Genomic DNA, 22,792 nt, shown 5'->3' with positions numbered 1-22,792 from the left:
AACAGGTGGTGTGGCCTCACCTGTCTCTGGCTTTGGGTACAGAAAGGGGATCTGCTTGCCCCAGAGGATTTTAGCAGCTCCTTGTCTTGAGGAAGTTAGGATTGGTAGCCATCGAAAGAAACAAACCTCTCCTGGACCTTGGGAAGTGATACTGCTGTGGACCAGCTTTGATTGCTTGATGTGGCTGCCCGAGAGGATGGTCTCTCTTCCAACCCTGGCAGGAGGCAGAAGTCAGGTTTCGGTGTGCCATCACAGGGTACAAGTCTTTGCATCATCCCTTGACCCTCCCCGGAATGCCTGTCAGGGAGTTAAAACTGTGTTGGTCTTTGGCAGTGACAGGCATGCCAGTGAGGGAGGAGCTTGTGGGAAGGCAGCCTGGCTCAGGATCCAAAAGATGTGCCGCTGCTTTCTCCTAGGGTGCCTCTGAGCCTTTTCACGCTGGCTGCAGGAAAGCTCTCCAGCTGTGTGCATGGGGCTGTGAGTGGTGTCCCCCGGTGGTCATTTCAGGAAAAGGTAGTAACAGTAGTTTTGGGCTCAGTCCTTCAGGCTGTGGCCGGACATTTTCTTCCCTGCCATGGATAACCACAGAAGCCGTCTCTGAGTCCAGTCACAAGCAGTGGAAGATGGGGAAATAAGACAAACTATTTCATCTGCACCCAACATTCGGTCAACCTCAGCCACCTGTAAGGCCACCAACCCTTGAGCAGGCAATCTAGAGAAAGGGCAAGGTGGGTTTGGATGTTTTATGTCGCCCATGAGAAGACCTGTGAGGAACTCTAAACACATCTGTGAGGCCCCATTTTCCCCCTGTGGCAAAGGACTCATGCACCCCACGTTCCCCGAAGTCAGGGATTGGAGATTTGTGATGGTCATCACAAACTGCATGCTCCTGAGACAAGAAGGGGCACCCCGCTCAGACTGAGGATGTGGAAGTGAGAGGTGGGGGCCAGGGAGTCCGCAACCTTTTCACAGAGTTTCTAGGTTGGGCAGTTCTGTGAGCCTGGCTAGCCTTCCCCTGACTTGCTTTCTGGCTCTGCCTTGGAGGCCTGGCCTGGCTTCTAGGTTTTCATGGCAATAGATTATTAGAGCTGTAGATCATCTCTTCTGCTTCGTTTTGTCACTGCTTTTTATTTTCTTACAAATGAAAGAACAAAAGAATTTACTTGTTGAGCTTTACTCCCCAGACTTGGGTTGCTTTGACAGTGAGTGGCAGAGGGGCTTTCTTAGGATCATTTCTATTCCTCCCATCTCAGTTACTCCCACCCCCCCCAGCCCCCACCCCAAAGCGGAGTGGGAGAGAGAGGCTATTGATGGCAGGCCCAGACCTCGTCTGGGGAGTTACCTCAGCCTGTCTCCATTAAGGTGGCACCCCACCCCTTTGAAATAGGAAATTGCCAAAATGGATGTCATTGGCTGCTAATTAGGTGAATTTTAACTGCAGGATCATTTTACCAGCTAATGCCGTTATTATGTGCTTCCTTGTGAACCTGTGGTGGAGCCATTACTATATGAGCTTAGACTCAGCAGACCTCTCGCCGAGGTTGCTGAGGTAGATGGGCAGCTGGCTTTCTCTATTTCTACTTTCTGTGATTACACCAGGGCCAGTGAGAGCAGACCCTGAGATGCCCAGGCCCTGGCTACCATGTGCCCCTCATTCCCCTCCTCTCCATGTGGTACCGGCACCCAATTTTTGGTCCTCTGGAACAGTCCAGTAGCTGCATATTATGGCTTGTGTCAATCTACGTGGTACCACCACGGGCCATCATGCTCTGAGCAGGTTCTGGCTTTTCAAGTCTAATCTGCCCTCACCTCCATCTTCTCTCTCTCTCTCTCTCTTTCTCTCTCTCTCTCTACCAAACCGGAAAAAGAATCTTAATTTCCTGTCGAGCTGGGAGGAGGCAGGCTAGAGTCAGGATAATGATTCTTAAATATGAGCAATGCGTCTGGTTACATGTTATTTTTCCTCTACCCTCTTAATACACAGCATTTTTTATCATCCTTAAGACAAAGTAGCTGGCAAAATATTTAAGTGATCAGAAACAAATGTTTTTATTTGCCTGCGTGCGAATTGGGTTATCTGCCTATCTTGTTTACGAAATCCGGGGCTGCCTTCCCGCACAGTATGCTCGCCTCTCGAATCTTCCCCGGCTCCCATTTCCATATTTCTGCGTGCTTGTTCTTTGTTAATCACTTGGCAAGCGCTTATTTGAATATTAAAAATTTCTTTAATCATCAAACGCAGGAGCACAGTCTCATGAATATTCATATTCTCCCCCCCCTCCTCAGACTGGATTCTAGTTCATTACCCCGCAGTAAAAGCCAAACAGCCATCAATCGCTCTCATTACTGGCTCTGGCGTTTTGATTGGCTGCCTGCTGCCCATAGACCTTTTTTTTTTTTTAAATTTCCCTTCTCCTATGAGCTGTCTTATACCTGCCAACAACTTAAAAAAAAATCAACAATGCAAGAATAAATTTCTTTGGTTGAAAACAACTTAGCAAACTTGTCAAACAGCCCTTGTAGCTTCCTGGGCCCTCCCGAGACACCCGAACCTCAAATCTCCCTCCTCAGTCCTTCTGGTCTACCCTAGTCCCACCAAAAAACAAAACAAAAAGACCAAACCAAAACAACTCAAAAACAAGGGGGGGGGGTAGGGAAGAGATAGAATTAAATAAATAAATAAAAAAGAGAAACTTGAGCTCAGAGAGATGAATATTTGTCAAGAGAGTTGACGTAAGTCTCATTTGCATAATGACTTTGTACTTCTGCATTAATAAAATTTGCATATGAAGCCATGTTAATTACTCCTGATCATGCTTTTTGCATTCATGCATAGTAATTTTCTCCGACTTGTGAGAATTAATGTCTTGGCACGAGGGGGGGAAGGGGCGCGGGGACTGTCAGGTTCCCTCGCCAGAGTCCCTTGCTCACACGCGCTGGCGTGGCTGTCTGTCTCCTTCTTTGATCTCTGACTCATTTCTGCACTATCAGTAGGAGTTCTCGCCTTAAAAAAAAAATGTATCCGTTGAAAGGCACCAGTAGGGAGAAAAATAGACTTCTGTACCGTGTGTGCCAGGCCACCTCTTAGGGTATGAGCATGGGATCTGCCACCTCCCTGGTGCAGAGTGGTGGCCCCGAGGATGCTGCACCAGGAAGGCTGCACCGGGAAGGCTTGGTTCTCTCAACCTAGGGCTGGGTGGTTCCAGGCATTTTTTTGTGTCTACATGCTCCTTGTGGTGGCCGTGTTGCTGCTTAGTGCGCATGTGCAGGGCATGGAGCCCAGCATCTGGAGGGATTGCTTGCAAGGGAGGTGGGCTTCAGGCTCCCTCCAAAGTGCCTCATCCCCAGGAGCACGTCAACAGTGATCTTGTCCTCTGTTTGGACTTTAACCATCAAACCAGTTTAGGAGACATTTTGGAAATTCCTTCGTAGGTGGCTTAAATACCAAGAAGTCAGTCTGACCTTGACTTTGGAGCACCATTCTCACATTTTTGAGAGGGGCAATATATCCCCACCCCATAGGAATGCTTTATGCTTGCATAGCATAATACAAGTATCAATTTTTTATTTCTTTCTCCCTAATTAAAATGTACTTTTATGATAAAATGGAGACAGCCAGGGCATCACTAAGCTGCTCGGATCCTACAAGAAGCTGAGCTAGAGCCTGATCCCTCCCCCACATACCTTGATACAGATGGGTCTGTTTGGACTGGCTTAGCCTGCAAAAGAAAGGCATCTTTTAAAAGAAAATGTAAAATTGTATTGTGCATGTTATTACCGTGTCTCTGTGTGTAACGAATTGTGGGGCACAATGAGGCTCAGGACAGTTTTGTGGGTTAGTTCCTCTCCACCTTTATGCAGGTCCTGGGGATAAACCCTCAACTGCTGAACCATCTCACAGGCCCGCGTCTTCTGTTTAGTTTGGAACTTCTGGGAACAGAACCCAAGTCCCCATGCATACTAGGAAAGTCCTCTAATGCTGACCTCCCATCCCAGAGAGTTTTTTAAAAAAGGGTCCAGCAGAGGGTTGTAGATACGGTGTCTTCCCTGCCAGAGCAGCCTTCGAGGAGGACTGGGGGACAGAAAGCTCCAGGTCTGGCTGCAGAGGGCCCTGACAGTCCCTTTATTTTTTTTTAATTTTTTAATTTTTTGTTTTTTTAAGATAGGGTTTCTCTGTGTAGCCCTGGCTGTCCTGGAACTCATTCTGTAGACCAGGCTGGCCTCGAACTCAGAAATCCACCTGCCTCTGCCTCCCAAGTGCTGGGATTAAAGGCATGCTCCACCACTGCCCGGCCTGACAGTCCCTTTAAAAACATGGCAACTGAGACAGACTGTGACCACTTGAAGTCACAGGCTAAGAAATGGCTTAGGAGGAATTCGAACCCATTTTTCTGTCTCTGCCTAAATCCCTGTCAGTCTTTCTGTCTTTGTCTGTGTCTGTCTCTGCACCCCCCCCCCCCCCCCCCCCCCAGGCTAAGGTATCTCTGTGGGTTGGGTGCTGAGTCAGTTAGCAGATCTCAGGAGCTGTCTGTCCTAGATCCAAGGCTGGACATCCCTTCCAGTGGAAGGCTGAGGCTGGGAAGTGGGCATAGACGGGCCTGGAGACACCGTCCTCACCTTTGATTTCCTTTTAAATTAAGGTACACATATTGTGAAACTTATTTCAACTCGTTCCATTTGTGGCTTTGGATTTATGTACAGTGTTGCGTAGCTGTCTCTACTGCTTAATTAATCACACCCCCAGAAGACCACATAACCTATTGGTTCTCAGTCTCCTTTCCTTCCAGCCCCTGGAAATTCCTGCTCAGTCTCCTGATGTTTGGCTGCCCAGGAGCTCATTATAACATGGTGGCTTCTCAGTCAGCCTTCCCAGGAACTGGATTTCAGGGTCCCTCCTGTGTGCAAAGCTTAGAGATAAGCTGTGTTTAGAGGGGACTTCTAGTGGGGGCAGAGATCACTCTAAAAGTTCCACAGGGACCCCACACCCTCCTGGCCTTGAAGCAGGTAGACATTAATGAGGTTATCTTACCTGATGAGGGCCTGTGGCCACCTGTCTAGCTGGAATGTTACCCCTGGTTGTGGGTGTGTGACTCCATCTTGACAGATTCTGGTTCAGCCCCAGGGACATCCTTTCAGAAGGCTGTAGAGGTATGCAATTTCCTTTTTGATCCTCAGCCATTCTTTCTGTCAGCATCGACTCTGAGGAGCTCCTGTGGGCATTCTCAGCCATGCTGTGTGGTGCTGGCTGAGTTATGGCCTCTTGTAGAATCAGAAGCCTCTCCGTTTCACTAATGGATGGGCTGAGACCCAGGCTGCTCCGGCTTTCCTCTGTTCCCATGTGGCCTTTGGATACAGGCTACCCTGGTCACTCTACTCCAGCTGCAGCCAAAGAGGTGGGAACACAGCCTGGCCAGGCGTTAGGGACACTGCCATATTCATGTCCCAGAGTGCTTCCTCTTGAGTCTCAGTTTCACCCTGTGGAGTGGGAGGGGCTCCTACCCATGAAGCGTGCTGGCCATCTTATTCGTGGTGATGGTTTTCAAGGACCCTGAGCTTTGCATGGTCTAAAAGGTTGACCCCCACAGGGATTCAAGGTCATTAGAGGACAGGGTCAAGTACAGTGTCTGATGCGGTGGGCTTTGAGGCAAACACTGGCCTTGCATGGGAGCTAGGTAAGTCTGGCCTCAGACAGTACTTGCTTGAGGCCCACAGGGAAACTGGGATGTGGCTTTCTGCTCTCGTTTTGGTAACTGGAACCACTCTTGGGCTTATTGACCATGCCCTTTTCGGGGGCTGTGTGCCAGTGCAGAAACAACTGGTGCTTGTATGAATGTATCACTGCCTCAGCGGGGTCCAGCAGAATCAGTGCTGGCACAGGCCTCTTGGCTGGACATCACAGTGCCCGAGCTCCAAGCCGGGGCACTTCTCAAATGCTCTGAGTACCTGGATCCTGTATTCACACATAAGCAGTGGGGATTCTGAGGAGGCTCGAAACGGCTATGTTTTGCTGATTCCTGCACTTCTGGCCTCTGTTGGAGTCTGCGCAATGGGTGTCCTACGTCCTTGTGTTCAGGGCATGTTAGAGACCAGATCACAAAAGACGGACAGGCTCCTGGCTCTCCGAGGGCTTGCGTGGTTCTGTGGTGGTTATGGAATGGGCAGATCCTACCAGTGCAGGTCTGCAGGTGTCAGGAGGTGAGGCTCCGGCCTGCCCTGCAGAGCTGGTGAGGCTGGTGAGGCTTAGCTGCCTGGCATCTTGTTGATGGTTTTTTTTTTTTTTTTTTTTTTTGGTCTCTCTGATGCTTCTCTACTCAATTATTTACCCAGGGAATTTGGGCTTCTTCACTTGTGGTTTTGGCAAGGGCTTCACACAAGTGTTTTGCCCTGGTGGTCTCTTAACCAACGTAAGATAAATGGCCAAATCAAACGCAGGCCTTGCTGGCAGTGGAGGCTCAATGTGGGTCCGGGTGGAGGCAAGACAGCACCCTCACCGGCCGGTTCATTGCTGTCACTGACTCTCCGATGGGGGAGTGGGAGCTCCCAAACCAGGGCGAAGACTCAGACGGGACTGGGCCATGCTAGGTTTTCTTGTGGTAAGGGAGGGAGGAGGAGCTCAGGGCATCTTTTGAGCTTCTGCGGCTTGTGTGCTGCTTGTCAGGGTCTGGAGAGAAGCCCCAGGCAATTAGCCAGGCAGGAGGCTCATCAGGGTCTAGACCCTTGGAGGTAGACCTGAGGTGGCCTGAGGTGGCGCAGGCCTATCTGAAGAACCCTACACCAAGTTTCCTGCCTCTTTCAAAGAGGGGGTCGCTCATATTTTGAGAGAACAAATCCTCAAGTGAAGCCCACTCTAGTTTGTTCTGAAAGCCCCTTCTAGGGAGTCTTAGCTGGGAGTGGGGCCCTGACAGGACTTCTGTGTGCTAACCCCCTGCACTAGGGCCCCCAAAGGCATCCCCCTCCCCCCAGAAACTAACTGGCAGCTGCAGGTGTAGCCCCTGCTAATGTCCTCTGTGCACCCCTTCTCGCTTGCCCCTGGACCCCAGTTGTCATCCCGTAGGGTGGTGTCCTCGGCCGAACCCCCTCAGAGGCTGTACTGTAGCCCTGTGACCCGGGCCCCCTCTTGTGCCTCAAGTCCCTTGTACAGTCCAGGGCCCAACTGACCAGTCTTTTCTATTGTTTTTTCTCCAGGGCCGTGCAGGCCTGCCCAGCTGCCATCGATGGCCCCCATAGCTGCCTCCTCTTCCCACCCTCCCACCTCCGTGATTACTTCACCTCTGCGTGCCCTGGGCGTTCTCCCACCCTGTTTCCCGCTGCCTTGCTGTGGTGCACGCCCCATCTCGGGCGACGGGACTCAGGGTGAGGGTCAGATGGAGGCTCCCTTTGGATGCCAGTGTGAGTTGTCAGGTAACAGAGCCGCTGCGGTGGGGGAGGTGGGCTCCCGGGATGGCGGGCTGTGCCCCGGGCCGAGCCGGGGACCCAAGGTGGGGTCCCAGGGGGGATGCACACCCCTCCACTCAAAAAGCTTTTTGGGGGATGGCAGCAGAAGTGCCAAAGATGTCAACTGAACTGTAACCTGTGTCGGTTCCCAGGGGTCAAGGGGCCATTGCCCTCGTATATTCTCCACCCTCGAATTCTGAGAGTCTCACTCCCAGAATGCACTGCCCGACCTCCAAATTTCATCTCTTTGGGCTGTTTAGCTAAAGTTTAATTGGATAACACTTAACATCTGAAGTTCTCTTCTGCCCCTTGCCTCTGCCGCTCTGCCGCCCTGCCACCCACCCCAGACAAGGGTAGGAGAGGATTCCTGGGTTTCTGTGTACAGTGCTGGAGCCGTTCAAAATGCTGACTTTCTCTTTGGGACAATGTGTTGCCCATTAACTTAGAGGGAAGGAAAAAAAAAGTCCTCTCAAAGAGGAGCCTTTTAAAAAAGCTGGCCATGGGTAGCTGTGAAAGATTGTGGGCGTCTGGGGCTGTGAAGGTCAGTGGCTCTGGGTGGACTCCAGACTTGTTCCAGTTACCTCTGCTGTTGTTGGAGGTCAGTGAAACCCCGTTATACAAAGGGCATCCCCAGCCAGGTGGCGACAGAGCCTGCATTGCTCCCCTGCTCTGACTCCCCACAAACATAGACTTCTGTGGCTTACGGTCCCCACAAGGTCGAGGAGAGAAGGCCCTCCCTGCAGCCTCATGGCAGGACCTGGTTTGCAACATACTGTGGCTTCAGGGGCCAGGATGCTGACACAGACTCACGTGGCGAGCAGCTGTGGCCTGGTTTCCGTGGCCAGGGCCAGGAGAGGAGAGGGTGGCTGCGGCGCTGGGGTACATTCAGTTTGTCCCTGCTACACTGCCAGGCACGTTGCAGGCTTTCTCTTGACTCAAGCTGTGAAAGGAAAACTATTTTTATTGGGCAAGTTTTGCTTTTCATTGACACTGTCTCAGGGACCTCTCTTGTTGGCAGCTTTGGCTTTACACAAGACAAGTAGCCCCTGCTCCATCCAGGGTGAGACCTCCCTGGTTTTCCTGCCAGTAGAGTGTTCTGCAGTACTGGGCCCCCTACTCCTGCTGTGATAGGTGGTTATGTCATTGGATCTCCCATCCAAGACTGGGAGCCCTTGTTCCTTCCTGAGCTTATGTCTTGAGTGTATAAAGCAGAGACCAAAGTCACCCAGGAAGGATTTGAATCAGCTTACAAGGAAGCTAGCTTCCCTTCCTGGTCAGCCCCAGAGGTGACTGAGGCTTCATGTAGCTTGGAAGATCCTGTTCACCAAGCTTGGGGTATCTGCTGGACTGGACAGCTGCCCTGCTCTCTGGCTTCCTATAACATGGGGGCTGCAACCCTGAAGCTCTGAACCCACGTGGTGGGGGCTGCACTATTAAAGATAAGCCTGGCCGGGTGGTGGTGGCGCACGCCTTTAATCCCAGCACTTGGGAGGCAGAGGCAGGTGGATTTCTGAGTTAGAGGCCAGCCTGGTCTACCGAAAAAGAAAAAAAAATAAAAAGGTAAGCCTGTATGGTCCGACTCGGTCAAGTTGTGCATGTAGAAACATGATCTCTTTGCCCCATATGCCACCAGGTTAAGCTTAACCTTCTGCTGGCCCTCTGTAGGAGCTGCCAAATTGGAGTTGCCTCTGATGTGATTGGCTCTCCTGGTATCTTTTTGTCACGTGATGAGCCTTTCCTGTGCCCATGAGTGGGAGGGGCAAAGGCCTAGAGGCCATGGCTGAGCCTTTTGGAGGATTGGGCTAAGGCCTAGGATTAGTTCCTATAGCCACATGACCCCTGCCTAGGCCCAGCGGAGGAACAAGGTCTTTGGAGCCTTGGCAACCAGGGGAGTCTGGCACCAGTCTGTCCTCACATGGCCTACTTGCTTTCTTAGAGTAGCTGTCTGTCCTGAACTAGGCCTTTGGTTGTGTGTCAAGGCTTTACTCCCACATTACAGATGAGTGTCAGAGCCCGAGGTCTCAGACAGCTCAAACCTGCTCATTTCTTAGTCACTTGCAGTCCTTAGGCACATAATTTATTAGCCACGTGTGGATGCAGGCAGAGTCAGGTATGTGGGTCCCTCGCCTACCTTACAGCTCACAGTGTGGGCTTTGGGGACCTTGTCCTGAGGCTGATGGGAGTGAGAGATAAGTGGCTCCCATATGGTACCTGTTCACCTGTAGTGCAGACAGAGGCTGCCCTGGAGTTCAGGGCTCTGGAGCATCCGGTCCATGTGTGGGGATTGCTGTGTCGGGGAGGTGAGAAGCAGTGAGGGCCTGAGCCCCGGAACCTCTCCTGAGAGGCTCCTAAGGGACCTGCTGTCTTCTTCCTGTACCCAGTACTGCTCTCTGCCATTGTTCTGCCTTGTTAGCCTCGCCTGCATGAGGCTCTACCGCTGTGCAGTGTTTTCTGATAAATTTTGACAGTTTCGAGTATCTTCTTCCAGTGGGTTTTGTCCCTTTGGTTCTGTTCCTGGCACTGGGCTGTTTGCTGAAGTGTTTTTAGTGCCTGTTTAATTAGTAGCTGCAGAGGAGGCATAAAATCGCCAGGAACCCTCGAGGAAGGAGGGGCCGTAAAGACGGAACACTGCGGTACTCACTGTGCTTCGCCCCTCTTCTGATCAGGATGCTTTGAATCTATCTCTTCAAATTAACTCAGGAAACCTGAGTTTCACACAGGTTAATTGCATGCCCACGAACACACTCTGGGCTATGCATAGAAGGGTGTGATTTCATAGGAGAGAAAACTACCCAGACATGACCAGGCCCTGTTAGGACCCTTCGCCCATACTTCCTGCAGATGGTTACAACTGGGAGAAGGGACACCGGGGCCCATTTCTTATGGATTCCACAGAGATCCTTTGTGGTTTTGAGTCAAGGGCTCCAGGCAACTAAAAGGTCTTCCCCTCAGATGTATCAAGGTAGCTGTGTAATCAAGAGCCATAGCCAAGTGCCCTGCCCTGTGCTAAGGACCAGAGGCCTTGAGCATATCATTGTCTCTCTGCAAGCCTCACCTCCCTTTCCTGTACAAAACTCACATGTATGTATGTATGTATGTATGTATGTATGTATGTATGTATGATGTGTGTGTATGTTTATATACATGCATGCATGTGTGTATATTTATATGTGCATATATGCATATGTATATGTATGTATGCATGTGTGTATGTGTATATTTATATACATGCATGCATGTATATATATGTGCATATATATGTACACATATATATGCACATATATAGACATATAGGAGGTAGAACGGGAACTGAGAATCTTCATTGCATATACGTGATATGTATGTATGCATGTAATACTGTAAAGTAAGGCTCTGGGAGTGAATCTGTGGATTAGAACAGGTTGGGGTGTTGTGAGTCTAGGCCTGGCTAGGGCTCCAGGCTCCATCCTGTCATCAACCCTTCCCTGCTTTGAGACATCATGATCCAAAAATGGGCTTCAGAATATATCAGACTGCCTTCCTGAGTGAAGTACGGAGCTAGGTGTGTGGCCTTACCCAGATCATTCATTCCTCATCCTTTCTCTTCCTCCGTTCTCTCATATGTGAAATGGACGTTAAGGATCAGGCTTACTCTATGGCTGTCTGGAGGATTTTGCATGAGATAATTTGGGGCAGACATTCAGAATGATGCTCTGAATGTAAGGAGCCCGCAGACGTTATGATTCATACGCCAGCAGTAGGGGTTTCGCAATCTGATGGCGTTCCATATCTGGCACTGGGTGGAGCCTCCCTTAAACCGTATCCCCGGTTTCCATGCTTAAAAGCGTTTAGCCTCTTGGCTGGCTTCGTCGTGCACCAGCCTTAGGAGGTGGAACAGGAACTGAGAACCTTCATTGCATATTTAGAAGCTGTAAATGGTCATCAGCCACAGTGATTAATGCATGTGCTTGGCGAAGTTCAAGGTCTCACGCAAGAACACACAGCATCCAGGCTCGGGGAAGTGGAAGTGTTTGGATTTAATAGAGGGAGTCACTTGCAGTCATTAGTATATGCTGAAATCACAGGGCAATCTTGTAAAGTTAAATTCAATTTACTTTTCTACTGAAATTGTGCTTGCTGTGTTATTTAACTAGTCTGGGGTTTCTTGGCATGGGTTAAAGGGACAATAAAGATAAAAGAATACCTGTAAGTAAATAATAGGGTTTAACAGGAGACTCTCTCGTCTTCTCCTCCTTCAGTTGTATCCCAGTGTTTGCTCTGTGTTGATTTTTTTATACCCGGAGCCTTCCAATGGGATGCCTCAGATCAGACCACCCTAGCTGTGGAGGCTTGATGCAATTAATACAGTCTGTCTGGAAAGTGCTCTTATTTCTGGAAGTTTTATGTTAATGATATGGTCTGCGAGCTGCACATTTCATACCAGAATGAAGAGTGAGCTGGAGTTTCTTTCTGAACTGGGCTTGATTAGCAGCAGAGGCTCCCTGGGCAGCCGCTGTCCCACAGGACAGAGATTGGCAGCCCTCCCTGGTCCTGCCCGGGCACTGCTTGGTGGGTGTGGTGTACTGGGTGCTGGGAGCGGGGTTGGGGGGGGGCGTTCAAGCCTTCATGGGGAAGGGAGGGCCGAGAGGGTGTAGTTGGGAGGTGTGTATCGAAGACTCCAGAGGGAGGTGACAGATGCACTTTTGAGTTCCTCTGCACTGTAATGCTTTTGTGGGGAGGGGTGCTTTCTGTGTTTACCAGGTCCCCGTGTCAACGGGGCTGGCTCAGTGGAATTATTAAAAATTTAGAGAGCCCTACTGGGAATGTAGTTCAATTGGCAGAGTGCTTACCTAGCATACACGAAGTTCTGGGTTCAGACCCTAGTCCCACACTGTGTAAAACAGGTGTGTGGTGCCAGCCAGTTACTCATACTTGGGAAACTAAAGCAGGGGGCATAACAAGTTCAAGGTCAACCTCTGCTACACAGCAAGTTCATAGGTCGGTCTGGGTTATGGGAGACCCTGTCTCAAAAAAAAAAATCAGTTAGTCATTAGTCATTTGTCCCTTTACAATGTCTATATAATAAAGACATTGGTAGTCAGGCCCCATGACTGATATTTACGGCTTGCTTGGCAGTTCCTGGAGATGGGCTCCTAAGATTGACTCTGGTCTGTGTTATCTCAGGATGGCTCCACCCTAGCTGCTTTCTTTCAGTGCCCGGCCAAGACCTGCACAGTGTCCTCCCTGACTTGACACGTGACGGTAGAGAGCAGCCAGCCCCCTGGAGGTCGACAAGGATTCGGTAGACTCCAGGAAAAGGCCACTACCCATGCCCACTGCCCATGTATCAAATCACACCTTTCAGCACCAACAGGAGCCAGGGCAGCTGCAGTGGGCTCAGGGGAGGGCCTGCAGCTGGCCAGCGGGGTAGGACTCACTGGGACGACTACCTTCAGATGAAAGAGGTCCCAGCGACACAGGCCTTTAACTACAGATACCATTTCGGCCTCAGCCGGCCTTTGAGAAGGCAGAGCTAAATCAAAGAATTCTGTTCAAATCTGTACAAGATGTTGCTGTTTTTCTGCTCTGACAGGAGAGGCATTTGGAGGAGCAGTTTCTTTTTCTTCCTTTCTTCCTTTTTTTTTTTTTTTTTTTTTTTTTATAGCTGTCTTAAAAAGGAGTTTGGCTGTTTAGCACAGCTGGTGCTCATTACGTTATGGACTGGCAATGAAATAGCATGTGTAATTAATTTTTAATGCAGCGCTGGGTGCAGCACTTTCAAGCAGTTAGTGGATGTGAAGGCCCAGCGCTGGCTATGGACATCAGAGACCTCGGAGCCAAGCGGCCATGGGCTCCTTTAAAGGCGATTGGACACTGGCAGAAGAGGCTGCTCTCCATCCTCTGTGCGGAGGGGAGCTCATCCAGAAATGAGTTTGTTTTGGGTGACCCAAGGGTCAATCAAGCCAGCCCTCACTGAGCCAGGATTAGAGGTCTTGATTGAACATCTCATCTGACCCTTGTGATATCTAGACGGAGAAATTGAACCAGGCTGGAGGAAGACACTGTAACACACAAGTGGCTGGCAGAGCTGATTGGCTCTGTGTCTCTTGGGCTCTGCCCACTAGACCACACTGTCCTCTTTTTGAGATAGCAGGTTTGTATCCCAGGCTGACCTTGAACTCATTTTTTATAACAGAGGATTTTCTGATCCTTCTGACGTGGAATGCTGGGATTTCAGACCTATACCACTATGCGCTGTTCTATGTCGTGCTAACTACTGAACCCTGGGCTTCCTGCATGCTAGGCAAGCGAGCGCTCTACCACCGGTGCCACATCACTAGCCTGCATCCTGAACCACCTTGCGTTCACATGGAGAGCTAATAAGGGCACCTGTTATCCAAGGGAGATGTTTAAGAACCAATCAGGTTCAATGTCCTGTGCACTGGGCTTGGAAGCAGGTAGCATTTTGACAGCAATGAACCCCAAATAAGTGGCCCTGGGACTCTCGCAAGTTCTTTGGCCTCTGCTGTGGGCCACTCCCCTATGCAGGTGCCTGTTCTGAGACTGCCTGTGGGCTTGCCTGCCTGGTTGCCGTCCAGTCTACCCTGGGAACTGCAGCATGGAGTCTTGTTTGGATTAGGCACTATGATTCACAGGTACCAGAGCTGGGACCTCCTGGGTCCTGTTCTCTGTGCCACTGAATGGGAATGCATGACCCTAGGCTGCCCACTCCTCCTCTCCGTGCCTCAGTTTCTTCAGTTGTCAAACAGGGCACAAGTAACCCCTCAGGGAGGGCACTGAGACGCTTCTGTCAGGGTGTGCCAGAGCATGAGGGAGCAGGCTGGCTACTGTGATGACCAGTCTGCCTGCCGACTCTGTGACAGTCCTCACATGGGAGTTTCTTAGCATGCACGAAAGGGGAGAGGGGCCGTTATTCTCAGCGCTTTTAGAACTTGCTGCTGTTGATCCACAAAACCTACTCTGTGCCAGCTCTGCCTTTCACCTGACATCCTAGCCTTGTCTTTCCCCCAAGAAGAGGTAACCCCTCATCCCACTGGGGTATCCTCTGCTTAGGGGGCACAGGCCACCCAACTGAGGTCACATGGCACAAACCCCGCAGAACTAAAGGTGCAGGCTAGGGTCTGCTGGGTCTCCAAGCTGTGCTACCTCTGTCTGTCCCCTCCGCCCTCCCATTGGTCTGTGGTGGCTGCTTTACCTGCCTATCAGATGCACAGCATGCTGGAGGAAGAGCAGCTGGTACTTAGACATGGTCCCTGAAAGGGTCCTCTGGCTTCTTCATTTCACTGGCCACATTTGTGTCTGACCCTGACCTGGAAATGGGACCTTTAGGTATGTGAGAACCGGAGTGTGACAGAGACTCCCGAGGAAGGAGGCCGGGAAGGCTGCCCTTCAGTCTTGCTGGGCCATGTAGCTTTGACCTTCATGCATGACTGGATTCAAGGGGAACATGAGGAAGAAGAGCGCTGAAGAGATGAGAGGACCCAGATGAGAAAGGGATGCCCAAGACAGTTTCAGCAAATTGCCCTAAAACAATTTTTTGGGTTTCTGGTGTCCGAGTGGGAATCTAGCCTGCCACAGTCAGGCTTTGTGCTATCTGCCTCTCTCCTGTGTTTGTGGTAGGGCCTGCACCTTGAGGAGTGCGGGACACTGGTGGGCATCCTGACGTGGTGAGGAGATGCAGGGCGGGTCCATAGTCAAGAACTCTAGGGAGAGCGGCTTGCTTTCCTCATCTGCGTAGGAGCCCATCCCTCTGCACTGTGGGAGAAACTGAGTTTGTTGTTGTGGGGTAGCCTGGGGTAACACATTGAACAAGGACACAATGAGGGGATTTCTAAAAGTCATAATTGTATGTGAGAATATATGTATGTATAAAGAAGAATAAATATATGTATACAGTTTTGACCACCCGCCACCCTTATTTCTAGAGACCGAACCCAGAGCTTGCTCAGGTGAACCGAATGGCCCATGTTTTCTGAATCTGTGATGGGGGCAGAAGGAGGGAGGCTGCCTACTGGAGATGTTTTACTGTAACTCTGAGTAGTTGAAACCATGAAATATGGTTTATCTAAGTCAAGACTGCTCAACTGAGCCTGAACAGGAGTGATGAGAAGCCACAGGCCTCTCCCTACGAGGTTTTCCAGCCCGCTTTAGATCTTCGAGGAACAGTGGCTTGGGTAGTTCTGTGGTCCTCTCTCTGGACATTATTTAATAAGTGTCAGGAAATGACACATTACCTCAGTGTGTGGTCACAGGTGACAGGGAGGCAGCCTTGGTTTCCCTTTCTCATCTGGGTCCTTATACCTGGTGACAGGTCCACAAGACATGATCAGGCTGTTGTCTGCAATCCTAATGTGCATGGGTCCTTGGCTCCAGCCTTCTGAGTTTTGAATTGAGATTGTCCTTAGGGGTTAGCATCCTGCAGAATGCACATCAACATCTCAGATGTAGCTTGATTGGTATTGAATGGCATGTCTGATGATGGCTTCCCTGAGTCTGGGTGCCACTTCCCTTCTTGTCACGGCTACCTGGCAGGTGCCGGTAGGGAGAGGCACACGTGAATTGTGATGCTCCTATGGAGCCCTGGATAAGAAGACCATCTGTGTTTTATCGTTCTTGTAGAAGGGGTCAGAGGGCTCAGGTCTTCTCCAAGGAGGTTAATGCAAGACTGAATTCACTGTCTGCAGAAACCGGCAGATGGGATTGGTTCATAAAACTGGACGTTAATTATTGCCTTTCTTAATAAGGTGATGACTGGCTGATGGGGTGAGGCCTGCCCCACTGGGTAGGTGTACGTGTCGGTGACTCGGGGTGAGTTTAGTCTGGACTTAGTTAATTCAGACTTGGTCTTCTTGCTCTGAATTTCCTTGGGTTTTCATCAACCAGCTCATTTGTTCTGTATTTAATTGTAAAAGAAAAGCCATCAATTGATGGCCTGTGGTATGCCATGGGCTTTTTAAAAAATATTGTGTTTTGAGACAGGGTCTCAGGTAGCCCCGGGTTAGCCTTGAACTTGCTGCTGGGTGAGTGCACCCATACCCAGTTTTTGTGGTGCTGGGGATCAAACTCAGGGTCTTCTGCATGCTAGGCAAACAATATTCCCAGCTCCTATAGAATCGAGTATTACAACGGTTCAAAGGTAGGATTATGAAAATCTTTTTTTAATTGTGAGTAAAATGTATGTAAGATTTGCAATTTTGATAGATAGCCACTACTCTGCTACCACCACTGCCAGAGCATCTTGCCAGGACATGCCCTACCACTAAGCTACAACCCAAGCCTCGTTTTGAACTGTTTTTAAAGTATGCTCTGCAGTGGTGCTAAGCACGTGGCTGCTATGTGGCCTTCACTTCTTTTCATCTCTGGAACTGTCTCCTCTCAAACAACTTGGTCTCTCATTAAACAACAACTCCATTTCTCCTCTCCCAGCTCCTGGAAACCACCATTCTACCAGCTGTTTCTTTGATTGCCACAGCTCCAGAGACTTTGTATAGAATGCAGTGTACTGCATCCATGTGTGTGTGTGTGTGTGTGTGTGTGCGCGCGCGCGTGTGTGCATGTGTCTGTGTCTGTGTCTGTGTGTGTGTACTTGGCTCATCCATGCTGCACCAGGTATGAAATTGTCTTTCCACATTAGGACTGTGTACTATTCCCTTGTGTGTGTGTGTGTGTGTGTGTGTGTGTGTGTGTGTGTGTACTTGGCTCATCCATGCTGCACCAGGTGTGAACTTGTCTTTCCACTTTAGGACTGTGTGCTATTCCCTTGTGTGTGTGTGTGTATGTGTGTGTGTATGTGTGTGTGTATGTGTGTGTGTGTACTTGGCTCATCCATGCTGCACCAGGTGTGAACTTGTCTTTCCACTTTAGGACTGTGTACTATTCCCTTGTGTGTGCGTGTGTATGTGTGTGCGCGCATGTGTGTGTATGTGTGTGTGTGTGTGTGTGTGTGTGTGTGTGTGTACTTGGCTCATCCATGCTGCACCAGGTGTGAACTTGTCTTTCCACGTTAGGACTGTGTACTATTCCCTTGTGTGTGCGTGTGTATGTGTGTGTGCACATGTGTGTGTATGTGTGTGTGTGTGTGTGTGTGTGTGTGTGTGTGTGTACTTGGCTCATCCATGCTGCACCAGGTGTGAACTTGTCTTTCCACGTTAGGACTGTGTACCATTCCCTTGTGCGGATGGCTTACATTTGCTCTGTTGCTTCTCCCATTCATCTGTCAGTGGGCAACTGGGCAGCGTCTGGCTTTGCCTGTTGTCCACACTGCAGCTGTGACCTGGGTGTGTCCATCTTCTCAAGGGCCCGCTTGAAGTTCACGGGACCTTAGGTGACTCTGCTTATTGTTTATTATTAATTATTATTAATTTAGAGTTGGTCGCCCAGTTTTTCTGTGGAAGCTGTCCTGGTTTGTTCCCTTGCTGATTTTGCATAAGGCTGCTGTGGTTTTGAGCGAAGGAAGCCGTCCGTTTGTCAAGGACATGAGAACTGACTGGAGGACCGTGGTTAGTGCATCCTGGGTATGCTTTGAGGCCAGACCCCACTGACTCAGGCTTAGCCATGCTTTGGCTTACCGGCTTTAACTAATCCTGAGGGTCCCAGTCCCCTAACTCCCCCAGGAAAACTTTGTCTTCTCAGTTAGCTGGTTTTAAGTAGTCAGCTAACCATTCACCCTACATGAAGATCTGAGGAAGAGACTTGGGCAGATGAGTGACTTTCAGTGACTTGGAGGCAGTCTGACAGGAGTACTGTGTTAAGAAGGGAAACCCATTGCCCTCACTGAGCTCAGGGATTTCTCTGTCTCAGAGGATGCTCTCGCTGGCCTCGATCCCTTGACTTGAGGGAGGGCATCTAGGGAATGGCCTTGGGTCCTTTGTAGACTGGTACAGTAATTATGAGAGCTCTGCTCAGGTCTGCTCTGTGCCTTATCTCTGATGGCTTCTGTGAGTGCCATGGCTGGCGGTGGCAAATGAACCCAAACGGGGCGGGGGGTGGGGTGGGGTTTGAAGAAGCTACAGACTCAAAGTCACGGTGTTGGCTTCCTTTAAAACAGTGGTTCTCAACCCGTGCGTCCCGATAGCTTTGGGCGGTAAACAACACTTTCAGAGTCGCCTAAGACCTTCTGAAAACACAGATATTTACATGATGATTCATAACAGTACCGAATTACAGTTACGAAGTAGGGATGAGAATAATTTTTATGGTTGAGGGTCACCACGACCTGAGGAACTGTAGTAAAGGGTCTTAGCGTTGAGAGCCATTGCTTTAGACTTTGGCCTTTGTTGCTTCTTCCAGCTTCAGTTGACTCCAGGAGTCCCCTGGCCTCTGGCCACATCATCCTAATCCCTACCTTTGTGGGCACATAGTACCCGCTGCAGTCTACTGCCTCCTTTTCTAGACGATGGGCTAAGGGTATACACCTAGACCACCCAGGATGGCTCGTCGTATCACGATCCTTCATTTTATCCACATGGGGCCGCACACAGCTTCCCCCGATTTAGTCACGGGCATATATAACATTTTGGGTCTCACTAGCAACCCCCCTGCACACTCCTTTGTTGCTGGACTGTTGGCTTCTCCAGGGAAGGAATCAACCAGTTTGCTTCCTTTGGGGAGATCTGCTAAGGACTGGGCAGTGCTACACACTGTGTGGTATTCGTCAGAGTGGGTCCCTGACGAGATGGCCACAGGAATGTCACGTTTCTCAGCTGCCTGACACCTCTGGCCAGCTCTCCTCAGACTCTGTGGCAGGCCATGTGGCCACATCTGGCCACATCTTGTCCCACCAGTCCAACCCATGTCAAGTCAGGAGTACAAAGTGTGTGTGTGTGTGTGTGGGGGGTGGCTTTTCAAAAAGCCTGTAATGATTATGAGGAAAAAAAATTAACAGAGTTGAATAGAAGCTAAAAATAGCTGGACACACATTTGCCTATAATCTAAATTATTTTTGTAAACCGGCTCTGAGAAAACAGGGGTATTTTTAGCCCATGTCTTCTAGGATGCTGAGCATCATCCTAGGAAGAGCATCTCAGAGCCCACCAGAGCGTGGTAATGTCAGCGTGTCTGGCGGTGGCCCCTGGGGGAACAGGGTCTGAGGAGCCCTGTCCCTGGGGTCCCTGGGAGAATGTCCCTGTTTCTTTGCTGAGGGAATGATCCTTGAGAGTCAGACTGTGGCTTCTACGGCTGATGGCAGCTGGGGACATCCTGGTCTCACCTGGACAGGTAGCTGTGGCACCGGCCAGTTGATAGCTGGCTAAGCTCTGGTTTGGGGAAGGGGGAACTTCTGGTGAGACTAGCCTGGCCTACTACATCAGCAGACCTGCAGGAGAGACAAGGGCTTGAGGGGAAAGTGTCCAAGCCTTCTTGTTGGGAGCCAAACATTGCCTCATGTCATCTCCCTGTTTTTTCCCATTGCCTCTGCCAGGGTCGTTGGGCCTGGCACAATCTCTGTAATAAAAAGCCCTCTGTGTGTGTGTGTGTGTGTGTGTGTGTGTGTGTGTGTGTGTGTGTGCATGCGAGCCTGTCAATGTGTGTTTATGTTGGTGTTGGTTGTTTGTATTTTGAGAGTATGCTATTAAGAGGCAGCACCTACTGAGGCCCCTCCTATTCTTCTGCCTGGTACTCGATGTCTCTGGTACAGACGTGTACTGACAGGGCTTAGCATGGCAGGCTGCTGTGGCCTTGGTGTAAGTGTGCCTCTGAAGATAGATTTTCTTCCTAGTGCCTGCTGGGGAACTCACTGTACCGAGGCCAAGACATCATGGTCAGTCCAGAGTGTGGTCACCCATGAGCATACACAGGGAGATCAAAGGCTTTGAAGTGGATGGTGGTCCTCATCCTGGCTGTGACGAGTCGTGATTTCGGGTGGGTGAGCGAGCCTGTATCCCCCTCTGAAAAATGGGAGTGGTGCCAACCGAGTGTCCCAGTCAGGCACGACAACAGGACACATGTTTCCCATGGGTTTTACGCACGTTGGTACTCCTTGCCTGTCTCTGAGAGGAAGGCAGTGCCACCATTCCCACTTTACAGATGGGGAAACTGAGGCACAGTGACTCCATAAATGTTCCCGTTGAGTCTTTCCCAGTTGCGGATACACTCCCTGCCTCAAGCAGCAGCTGGCCTTGTGTCGCTGTTACATTTTATTGTTGTTATAACTATAATTATCATCCTCAAGATCATTACGGCAGCCGTTTCCTGGGTGGAGATATTTTCTGTCGCTGCCCCAGCCAGAGTTGACTTCTAGCCATGTTCCTCCTTCCTGGGCATCTCGTCTTTCATCCACAGACTCCTTCTGCCGCTGTACCCAGCGCTCTTCCATTTTGGGCTTGTGTGTCTGAGGTCCCCGCCTTTCTGCTCTGATTGAGATAATAAACCCAGTCCCCCACCCCCAGAATCGGAGCTGAAAGTCAAGTGAAAAGCGACAGTTGCCATTCGCTGACCTCCCTTTCTTTCTCTCTTAGTACGAGTCTCTTTACGAAGGGATTGGCTGGATGCAAACAGCTAATAACCTATGGATTTATGGAGGCAGCGAGAGCCGGCTTTTTAAGCTCGGATACCTGCAGTCCGCGTCCTGTCTCTTTAAGCCGAGGCTCCGACTTGCCGTGGTATTTTACAGTGCCTGGTTTCATTTATGCTGGAGCCAGACTTACTATGTGAGCGTCGTCCGCATGCTGGAATTAGTCTTAAGCTTGCTTCTGTGGCGTTGCCAAATTCCATGTTTGTGTTTTATTTAGAATTCTTTTCACGGCCAGCCGATTCTGTGCCGGCACACACAGGCACTGTTGCGCCCCATGGAGAAAATAAGCAAGCTTGCGTTTTCTTTGGCAGAGGCCGCGGCCACAATAGACTGTGGTCTCTGAAACATTTTTTAAAAGCTATTTTAACCCATAACAGATGCATAAAGTCGGCTCAGGCATGCCAGTTTTCTTAGTTTTAATTAAAAAATAATTACAGTCTAATGGGATGTTAGTGACACATTTGGATGAATGGTCGGTGACATTATCTGCAACTTATAAATTAGTGCCTTTCCCTTGGCTGGGGCAGGGCTGGGGAAGATTTGGGGAGGGGCATTTGCATATCTGTTCTTAATTGCAGAGTGGGGGCTGGGAGGGTAGCATCCCTAGGTTGGTGACTTAGGGGCAGAGACAGAGACCTTGGTCAGTGGCTTTGAGACCTAGCGTGTGTGACGGGGGCATCTGGTAACATTCTTTCAGCTCCATCAGACAGAAACTTACCTGCAAAGTCCTCACATATGGAGATGGGGTGCCTGGGATCCCGTTCTCCTTCAAGATGACAGGAAATACCAGCTAGGACCTGCTGGGCCTGAAGGTCCACTGGGAAGCACGAGGGACAGAAAATATAAGCGTATTGACAGGGAGAACAGAGGCTTGTGGGAAGCTTGTAGCCTCCACAGACCAGCTTCAGATGTTTTGGAAACCTTGTCACTTGGAGGCAGGTTTGACGGTTGTGGGTTCTGGGGTCTCTGCAGATACTAGCTGGGAACAGTCGAGGTGGGTCGTTGCATTGCTTCTGGTGATGGGGCAGCTAGCTCATCCATGAAACCGTGGGTCCAGGTTCCCTACACTTTCTTTGGGATCTGACAGTCAGAGTCAGAGAGGCTGGGTTCAGCCTCTCTGTGAGTGCAGTTTCTGCTCACCCTGCCCTCCTGGATGGAACAGTTCCAGACAGCTACGGTGTGCAGCTTGTCTCTCTTCAGTAGTTGTGGTGAGCTGTGTCATCCTACCCTTGGAGAACAGGAAAAAGAGTCACTTTAGCTGCACCTATGTGCTTGGTCATGTAGGCTGCTCCTTTGGGGATGATTCCAGGGGCCCCTGTGCTTCATTACCGGGCTTCTTTCATAGGTACCACCCAATATGTTCTAGAGAGGGGGGACAGAACTTGCCCGAGGCCATTAGGCTGAGCCAGGGCCTGCCTGCCTGACTTAACTCCTCACTTTCCATTGAAAACTGCCACACCCTGACAAGGTCTAGAAGACTGGCTCAGGGTCTTTATTTTTACTTTTGGGGCTGTAGGGGGCGGGGCCTGCGGGTTGGTGTGTGCTTCCTGTTGTCCGGGGTCTAAAATGAGTGTTTCTTAGACAATGTTTTCCCGAGCCCAAATTCCTCCCGGGTAAAATTAAGTTCTTCTATTAAAAGCATGAGTCACACCAGCCCAGATGAGAGTGGTTTTGACGTTCCTCGAATTTTTTTGGAAGGGAAACATCACATTCATGCTAATCCTTGCAATTAAACCTCATTGCTGGGTAATCCACCAGACGCTTGGTAACCTAGCCCTCTGCCGTCCGTGCGGTGCCTTCCTCTCCCTTGCTGTTGCCTGCCCAGAGTTTCTTCCTCTGTCCTGGGCT

General features: G+C 50.2%; 1 protein-coding gene across 12 annotated transcripts in view; it reads left to right on the top strand.

Annotated features, from left to right (window-relative positions):
* The window catches only part of Bcl11b (BAF chromatin remodeling complex subunit BCL11B), a 92,937-nt gene that overhangs the window by 31,239 nt on the left and 38,906 nt on the right, over positions 1–22,792 (top strand). For 8 of the 12 annotated variants that reach the window (XM_031357168.1, XM_031357167.1, XM_031357174.1 and 5 more), the window contains exon 3: positions 7,186–7,401. The exons of 3 other annotated variants lie outside the window; for them this stretch is intronic. In XM_031357168.1, the coding sequence (XP_031213028.1) occupies positions 7,186–7,401 (216 nt within the window). The remainder of the gene's footprint in view (positions 1–7,185; positions 7,402–22,792) is intronic. One more of the 12 variants, XM_031357169.1, reaches the window with a different exon arrangement.

This window comes from Mastomys coucha, unplaced genomic scaffold (genome assembly GCF_008632895.1).
Source record: "Mastomys coucha isolate ucsf_1 unplaced genomic scaffold, UCSF_Mcou_1 pScaffold6, whole genome shotgun sequence".
In the NCBI taxonomy this organism is placed as follows: Eukaryota; Metazoa; Chordata; class Mammalia; order Rodentia; family Muridae; genus Mastomys; species Mastomys coucha.
The sequence above is the reverse complement of the archived record's forward strand: the minus strand, read 5'-3'. Positions and strand labels throughout refer to the sequence as shown.